At 48.3% G+C, this 8,862-nt stretch overlaps 1 protein-coding gene across 1 annotated transcript; it reads right to left on the bottom strand.

Annotated features, from left to right (window-relative positions):
* Window positions 1-792: 792 nt before the first annotated feature.
* On the bottom strand, window positions 793-5,724 carry etv3l (ETS variant transcription factor 3 like). The gene is made up of 6 exons (XM_031892104.1): window positions 5,533-5,724; window positions 3,920-3,967; window positions 3,332-3,569; window positions 2,192-2,375; window positions 1,735-1,855; window positions 793-1,517 (listed from the first exon to the last, which is right to left on the bottom strand). Exons 2-6 carry the CDS (start codon window positions 3,957-3,959, stop codon window positions 958-960), a joined length of 1,143 nt encoding a protein of 380 aa, XP_031747964.1. The 5' UTR covers window positions 3,960-3,967; window positions 5,533-5,724; the 3' UTR covers window positions 793-957.
* Window positions 5,725-8,862: the final 3,138 nt, after the last annotated feature.

Below are 8,862 nucleotides of genomic sequence, written 5' to 3'. Positions count from 1 at the left end.
GGGGCCTTTATGCACCCTATCAGCTTACAGGGGCTTTATTTGGTAGGAAATCTTGTTTTTATTCAACCAAAACTTGCCCCCAAGTCAGGAATTCAAAAATAACTCCCTGGTTTGGGGGCACTGAGAGCAACACCCAAGGGGTTGGGGAGCAACATGTTGCCCTGAGTCACTGGTTGGGGATCACTGGCCTAGATAGAACAGGGGTACAGAGTAGGTACAAGGTGCCAAGAGCGAGACAATATGGCGCTTTGTGCCCCCTTCCTGTAAAAAACACCTACTGCTTGATGAGTCCAAACAAGTGTCCACCGCATATGAATTAGACCACTAGGGGGTGCTGTTTTATTGTCTTCTGTGCCAAGATTCTATTTTCAAATAGGATTTGGAGTTATTTACTAGGGGAGTATCATGAGAATGATGTATTTGTGCCTAACCGCACCCTATACACTTACAGCCAGGAGAATATGTGCTCAACCACAGAGCGTGATGTCCCGTCACCAGGGCCACCATCACAAATCATGGAGCCCTGTACAACAAAAAGTTCTGGGCCCCCCCTCCCGGCGGTACTAATGGTTAAAAAAAACACATTGTAGCAATTTTATTGGCTGGATCTCAAACAGGCTGTCAGGTGTTACTTCAGGGGTGGGGCAATAGGTGTACATACGTATGCATATAGGGTAAGCCAAACCAACTGCCCCCCGCTGTAGGTGGCCCTGCCTGTCACACAGGATTTCTAAGAGACCAATAAGATCACCCTCCCAGCAAGGTATATGAACAAACTGTAGATATTCACCATTAGACAGAAGACAAAATAAGCTTTATTGTTATTGAGGGCACCGAGCAAACATCTCTTGGCATCACTGGAAAGGGAATGTCATGGCGGCATCATAGGAACACACAGTACATACAGTCTATACATATTAATGAACACTAGGGGGTGCTGTTTGACTAGGCCAAGAGCTATGTTGGTTTAACCAACCAGTTGGGGCTGACTGTGGGGAGACGTGTGGTGTGGGTGCAGACTATGGGCTTACTGTGGGTGCTCTGGTTCCCATGTGGCCCAACAAGGACCTTATTTTTTCCATGAAAATCCAGAAAGACGTTGTCTTGCTCCAGGGACCTTAGTTCTACCTCTGGGTCAGGTTTCACAGCCGAGGCCACCTGGCAGATATCTAGTTGCCCTTTAATTTCTGTGGGTGGAGGAAGGAAAGTTAGACTTTCTTTGGGCTGCCCCAGCCAATGGGCAGGGAACGAGCCTCCGGGAAGTCGTTGACCGAGAGTCTGGATTCTCTCCTCCATGGATAAGAATGACTGGCCGCGGTGGAACAGGCGACCCGGGCACAACGGCCAATCAGAGGTGCCCTGGAGAGCGACTGGAGAGGAAGAACAGAGAGATCTACTGGTAGAAGCGCTGAAGCCAGTGGAACGTAGCTCTGTAGGGGTCGATGGGGAGTAGAGGGTTCCATCATTCAGGCCAAAATGGCAGTAGGGGCCCAACAAACATGTGGCAGGACTGCAGCCTATAGAAGCAAGAGAATCAACAAGGTGAATAACTACATTAACATTGTGTCACTGGCTAGAGTGTAAGCTCTGTAGGGCAGGGACCCCTCCTTCCTCTGTCTGGGGCCCATTAGTATGGGTGTTATATATTATTGTACAGTACAAATGCACAGGAGCTGCCATACAGTTAGACAGTACAGATTAATGTATACACATAAAATATTGAGTAGAACTTACGCCCAATGCTTGGTGACTTTTTCTCTAGACACCTCTCATAATCCATCAGGCTGGGGATCATTCTGCGGCACGTCAGCGGGTTGGCCAGCAGCTTGTGGGCCAGGAAGGTGTTCTGTAGGACCTGAAATGGACAGGACTCATGTAGAAAAGCTTCTGTGGCCGAGAGATATGGACGCCTTGCTTTATATAATAAACAATAGTATTATCATAAGACAGAATTCTGTGTTTTATCATGTGGCCACTAGAGGGCACTGTTTGCATGTAAACTGACATTCTATTCTAGATTCTACAGGGCTCGCATCACCTCTTGTATCGGTTATTGGTTGCTTTATATGTTACTCTGTATGCCCAATGTATGTAACCCACTTATTGTACAGCGCTGCGGGGTATGTTGGCGCTTTATAAATAAATGTTAATAATAATAATAATTCTAGTCTAGAGAATAAAATAGCATTACCTCTCTCTGCACACCAGGGGGCACTACAGGCGAGCGACAGACATTGCTCCCCATTAGAACAGGCTGGGGAGGGCAGCGCACGTCCCACACGGGGTAGTTGACAAAGATTAACTTGCTGAAGTTGAATTTATAGGTGAATCTCTTGCCTTTGGTCTTGTGCAGGATCCGCTTATTGTAGTAGTACCTGCCGGGGCCACACAGTGGGAGGTGGGGTATGAGCCGCTGTACAACCCAGCACAGTAATGGGACCAGTATCATAAAGGACAGGGTCACTATCAGTCCTATACTGTCCCAATTATTAACCCACCAGTTACCATGCCAACAACTAAAATGGGGCCCCATTAAAAAAAATACGCACATCACACTCCCTTGTTGCACCCAGCCACACCCTGTTATACCCATAACCCCACCCATGAGCTGTCATGCCCCTCCCACCTCTGCTCACAGATCTAAAGTAAAGGCCCCTAAACAACACTGTTGGAGGGATTTCCCTCACTAATATAGAGGCATCAAGCAGGCGGAGGCCATAAGTGCTAGATCCAGGCAGAACGGCACGGAAACAGCAATACTGTGGGGAGCAGGAACTGCTGGATTTCACTGCTCTTTCTCCCATGTTTGTGTTTGTTTTGGTTGTTTTATAAAGGAAATTGCTCAAATTCCATTCAACAGGAAAGTAACACTCATACTGTGCTTGTATAGAAACTGGTATCTCTCTGTACAGGCTATGAGCAAACTTAGGGGGCTGTTCCTGCTGAATTGTGCTTAGTACAGGGGAATCCCTATGCTGCCATAGTTTTATGGTATCTCTCTGTACAGGCTATGAGCAAACTTAGGGGGCTGTTCCTGCTGAATTGTGCTTAGTACAGGGGAATCCCTATGTGCCATAGTTTTATGGTATCTCTCTGTACAGGCTATGAGCAAACTTAGGGGGCTGTTCCTGCTGAATTGTGCTTAGTACAGGGGAATACCTACGCTGCCATAGTTTTATGGTATCTCTCTGTACAGGCTATGAGCAAACTTAGGGGGCTGTTCCTGCTGAACTGTGCTTAGTACAGGGATGTGTAATGGCGCCCATGGGGATACAAGAGGTAACATACTGATAGGGATGTACTGAACCCCAGTCGGCCGTTGGCCCCTCACCTTAGCGCTCGGCTCAGCTTGTCATAGTTCATCTGAGGTTTGCATTTGTGCCGGCCCCACAGCCTGGCTACTTCATCCGGGTCCTTGATCACAAACTCTCCATATTCCCCTTGCTGCCAGGCAATAACGTGCCGAAATTCCTCCTTCTGCAGCAGTTCCAAGATAAAATGCCATAGCTGAATCTGTCGGGAGCCAGGACTTGACTCCGCCTTGTACGCCCAGTCTGGAAAGGCCAGGCCTGTAACACATTATGGGGGTTATGGGAGAACCTGGAAGGGGAGTAAGAATAGGAGCAAGGACCATTGGTGTATTAATACTGAGGCCCCCCAAATGCATGCTCAGGGGGTACAAATGTTTCTTGATGGTGGGGCCAAGTTACCCCTTGCTTTCTAGCCATATATTCCTCCAGAAATTGCTGAGGGTTTTTCAGTACCTATGGACAGACACATCTTGCCATTGTGAGGCAAAGGTTTTTATAATTTTTGGTGGGGGGTGTAGATACCAAGAGATTAAATATTGAAAATGCCCCTTCTACCTTAGGTATTAAACCATATGGGCACCTCCCTTATCTGCCTCCCTGTTACTTACCTGGCAGCCAGTAGGAACTCGGGGTACAGCCACAATGCATCCCCCCACCTACAAGCAAAGAACAGAGCTGTCAGCAGCAGATTCAGCTATAGAATATTATATTGCATTGGGTTTCAACATGAACATATATAGACAGATATATAGAAACAATGGGGTAACAGTCACCCTGCTATAGTTCCAGGGGTACCCAGGGCACAAATAAGCACTCACCCCAAATCCCCCCCTAACTGGCCTTCAGGCTGGGCCCCCTTAGCCCATAACAAGGTTACAGATATATAGAAACATTGGGGTAACAGTCACCCTGCTATAGTTCCAGGGGTACCCAGGGCACAAATAAGCACTCACCCCAAATCTCACCCTAACTGGCCTTCAGGCTGGGCCCCCTTAGCCCATAACAAGGTTACAGATATATAGAAACATTGGGGTAACAGTCACCCTGCTATAGTTCCAGGGGTACCCAGGGCACAAATAAGCACTCACCCCAAATCCCCCCCTAACTGGCCTTCAGGCTGGGTGCCCTTAGCCCATAACAAGGTTACAGATATATAGAAACATTGGGGTAACAGTCACCCCGCTATAGTTCCAGGGGTACCCAGGGCACAAATAAGCACTCACCCCAAATCCCCCCCTAACTGGCCTTCAGGCTGGGCCCCCTTAGCCCATAACAAGGTTACAGATATATAGAAACATTGGGGTAACAGTCACCCCGCTATAGTTCCAGGGGTACCCAGGGCACAAATAAGCACTCACCCCAAATCCCCCCCTAACTGGCCTTCAGGCTGGGCCCCTTAGCCCATAACAAGGTTACAGATATATAGAAACATTGGGGTAACAGTCACCCTGCTATAGTTCCAGGGGTACCCAGGGCACAAATAAGCACTCACCCCAAATCTCCCCCTAACTGGCCTTCAGGCTGGGCCCCCTTAGCCCATAACAAGGTTACAGATATATAGAAACATTGGGGTAACAGTCACCCCGCTATAGTTCCAGGGGTACCCAGGGCACAAATAAGCACTCACCCCAAATCCCCCCCTAACTGGCCTTCAGGCTGGGCCCCCTTAGCCCATAACAAGGTTACAGATATATAGAAACATTGGGGTAACAGTCACCCCGCTATAGTTCCAGGGGTACCTAGGGCACAAATAAGCACTCACCCCAAATCCCCCCCTAACTGGCCTTCAGGCTGGGCCCCCTTAGCCCATAACAAGGTTACAGATATATAGAAACATTGGGGTAACAGTCACCCTGCTATAGTTCCAGGGGTACCCAGGGCACAAATAAGCACTCACCCCAAATCTCCCCCTAACTGGCCTTCAGGCTGGGCCCCCTTAGCCCATAACAAGGTTACAGATATATAGAAACATTGGGGTAACAGTCACCCTGCTATAGTTCCAGGGGTACCCAGGGTACAAATAAGCACTCCCAGCCCTGCCTTCCTATATGGCCATGGATTCGGCCGAGGACCCACTTATAAACCACAAATGAAGAAAAAGCTGCAAACCAAGCATAATAATACCCAGAATTCCCAGTAATTTTAAAAAACATGAAATTCCTCAAATTTCCCTGAGTAAGAGAAGGAGATGGGTCAGAACAGAGACCAGTGCAGGACTCACCCACGTCAGGTTCCCAGACAGTAAATAGCAATGGAGGGTCCGGTGTTTATCTCCTATATAGGGAGGAAGGGCCCCCCAGCCTTATCTTCTTATCTCCCCCCAATAAGGAGAAAGTGACACCGGGGCTTAGACACAGATTTATTCGGCCACCAGTGGCTCTGAAAGGATTTGGGATCCTCCTGGCGGATTGTGAGAAAAGAAAATATATCATTAGCGCAAGGCCATTTAACTAAACAGCGCGCAGATCTGCCAATTCATTAGTGAGGCTTATTGCAATGAGCAGCGGCCAAACACTCAGCCTTGGCCAGGCAGCAACACATCAGCACTCCTGCCATTGTAAGCAGCAGTCCTGCCCTGCTTTATGGCTGAGATTCTAGCTATCTGTATAACAGAGCATTCTGTCACAGTGGCACAGATCCTATCTGATCCCCCCCATTGTAAGCAGCAGTCCTGCCCTGCTTTATGGCTGAGATTCTAGCTATCTGTATAACAGAGCATTCTGTCACAGTGGCACAGATCCTATCTGATCCCCCCCCCCCCCCCCCATTGTAAGCAGCAGTCCTGCCCTGCTTTATGACTGAGATTCTAGCTATCTGTATAACAGAGCATTCTGTCACAGTGGCACAGATCCTATCTGATCCCCCCATTGTAAGCAGCAGTCCTGCCCTGCTTTATGGCTGAGATTCTAGCTATCTGTATAACAGAGCATTCTGTCACAGTGGCACAGATCCTATCTGATCCCCCCATTGTAAGCAGCAGTCCTGCCCTGCTTTATGGCTGAGATTCTAGCTATCTGTATAACAGAGCATTCTGTCACAGTGGCACAGATCCTATCTGATCCCCCCCATTGTAAGCAGCAGTCCTGCCCTGCTTTATGGCTGAGATTCTAGCTATCTGTAAAACAGAGCATTCTGTCACAGTGGCACAGATCCTATCTGATCCCCCCATTGTAAGCAGCAGTCCTGCCCTGCTTTATGGCTGAGATTCTAGCTATCTGTATAACAGAGCATTCTGTCACAGTGGCACAGATCCTATCTGATCCCCCCATTGTAAGCAGCAGTCCTGCCCTGCTTTATGGCTGAGATTCTAGCTATCTGTATAACAGAGCATTCTGTCACAGTGGCACAGATCCTATCTGATCCCCCCATTGTAAGCAGCAGTCCTGCCCTGCTTTATGGCTGAGATTCTAGCTATCTGTATAACAGAGCAGTATCTGTATAAGAGATCAGTATCCCTTTATGATTCTGAAATGCTAAGAAACACATGTATTTGTTAGGCCTTTACTTGCCCTTTAGAAATTAAATTTACTTGCAAAAAGCCCATGTGTAAGCAGTTAATGGGTTATGTGATTTATAGAAGTCTAAGCAAAGTGATCAAGGCGCTGAACTGAATGCTGGGAAAGGTATTTATGTAGAAGGGTGTCCCGCACATAAACCGTTACACAAGCCCATAAACACCCCTATAACTGCACTTGCCCTTAATAAATACACAATTAGATCTTACAATAGAAAAGGCCAGAGAATTCCTAGCCAAGAGCAAGCAGCCAGCACCGAGCGAATGGGACGAATAACTGAGTTATGTAGAATCCAATAGTCATTACAGGGGGCTTAGGGGCAGAGATCAATGCGGGGCTGGGCTGGGGCATTAGAAATTCCGGGCCTGTTGGGTCAGAACGTGCCAATGAGAGAGGGATCAGCTTCCTATCTGGGTGCTGGGAGGGTTCGGTGGCAGTTCTACTCACTATAAGGGGGGCCCACCCTGGTAACTAGTGCTACAAGGGAACCAAATGCTGCACCCATGTGAGCAATCAGCTTCAGATCAGGGTCCCCCATGTGGGGTAATGGGGAAATCCCAGGGGGCTCCAACCCTTTTGGGCTTGACATTGGTCAGAGCAGGCTGAATGGCACCTTGGTCATTGGGTTCTATAGGGCCTGTACGGACACAGTTACCTTTACACTGGCACTCCCACACTGACATGAGCCCTGGTATAGTAAACGTGTTCCATTCACATATACCAAGCAATAAAAAGCAGGACATGCCACATATATGTACATTGTGCCCCACCCATGAGGTCCTGCCGGACCTGGTGCCATTTATATAGTAGTATAGAGGTCCGTGGCTCATCAAGTTCAACCTTTTGATCCTGATGTAGGGAAACATATGGTTCTGTAGCCGTCTCCAATTGGGCTTAAAAAAGGGAAACAAGCAGCAATAACTGCATAGGGCGAGTATTAATGCTAGTAGTGGGGAGTAATAGTACCACCTGTGCAGGCCGACTTTTTTTTTTATTTCAGTAAAGGTTATTTTCCCCATAATTGGTGTTTACATTTCCCCATTAGCGTTGGTATGACCCAAATATGGAGAATATCTGCTGGGAAAGGGCAGTATGTCTTGATGAGCCATTAGGCTGGGCAGATTAGGGAGGTAATTCTGAGACTGGGAAAGGCAGGGCGGCGCGGGGCAGTGGGAAGATAGAAGGCTCCCAAGCTTGTTAGGCCAAACAAACAGACCGGGCTCTGTGCAGTGTAATTCCCTGGCTCTCCTTCTCCTCATCCCATTAAATCCCGGCCAGTAAGCTCATTAATTCCCTCTTGGGGATGAGAGCCGCGTCGGCAGCCATTGGACCTTCCCCGGCTAATATAACTCAAGCCTATGGTCAAAACCCTTGTTTGTTTTAAAGCTGTTAATGCTCTTAGGCCAAGAGGATTATGGGACATTGGAGTAGCCGTAGGGCATGTTCATTCAGTGTCGGGGGGGTATTACAATAAAAGAGCATATTTAACTCTTGGCTAACTAAGCAATGAGGGGCACGTGAGTGCGGCCATATGGGCTTCCTATTCTGGGGATATGATTATCTCAATGTATTAGGCCTTTGTAATAAGATCCAATTCGGCACCGGGGCTCCTTATGGTGCCAGTAAGGTGGATTTCCAGCCCTCAGACTCAGCTACTGACCCTTCTCCCCACCACTAGCAAGCCTATGCAAATTCTATTTTATATATTTATATATATATATATATATATATATATAGGCTCATTTATGAAGCATGGGGCCAAAACCAGGTGCAAAGGGCCACCCTAAGGCAGTCCCCCCTCCCCCCCCCGTACCAGGCCACTCTGCCACTTCACATTGGGTGGCCAAGTTTAGGCTGCAGAAGGGGCTGGGTGGGGGACTACCATACAGCTGATCCTGCCACCCCCCCCTTTCCGCATTGGATACAGTACCTGCCCCCCAACTTCCCCCTTTCCGCATTGGATAGAGTACCTGCCCCCCAACTTCCCCCTTCCCCCATGGATACAGTACCTGCCCCCCAACTTCCCCCATGGATAC

Source organism: Xenopus tropicalis, chromosome 8 (assembly GCF_000004195.4).
Source record: "Xenopus tropicalis strain Nigerian chromosome 8, UCB_Xtro_10.0, whole genome shotgun sequence".
NCBI lineage: Eukaryota > Metazoa > Chordata > Amphibia > Anura > Pipidae > Xenopus > Xenopus tropicalis.
This window is presented reverse-complemented; position numbering and strand designations above follow the sequence as displayed.

Excerpts from the sequence above, each read along its gene's own strand:
- etv3l (XM_031892104.1), bottom strand. The coding sequence starts at position 3,959 with ATGCATTGTGGCTGTACCCCGAGTTCCTACTGGCTGCCAG. Across the intron at positions 1,856-2,191 it reads CCCCTGGTGTGCAGAGAGAG|GTCCTACAGAACACCTTCCT; the intron begins GTAATGCTATTT and ends TGTCCATTTCAG. Across the intron at positions 1,518-1,734 it reads AAAGTCACCAAGCATTGGGC|GCTGCAGTCCTGCCACATGT; the intron begins GTAAGTTCTACT and ends TTGCTTCTATAG.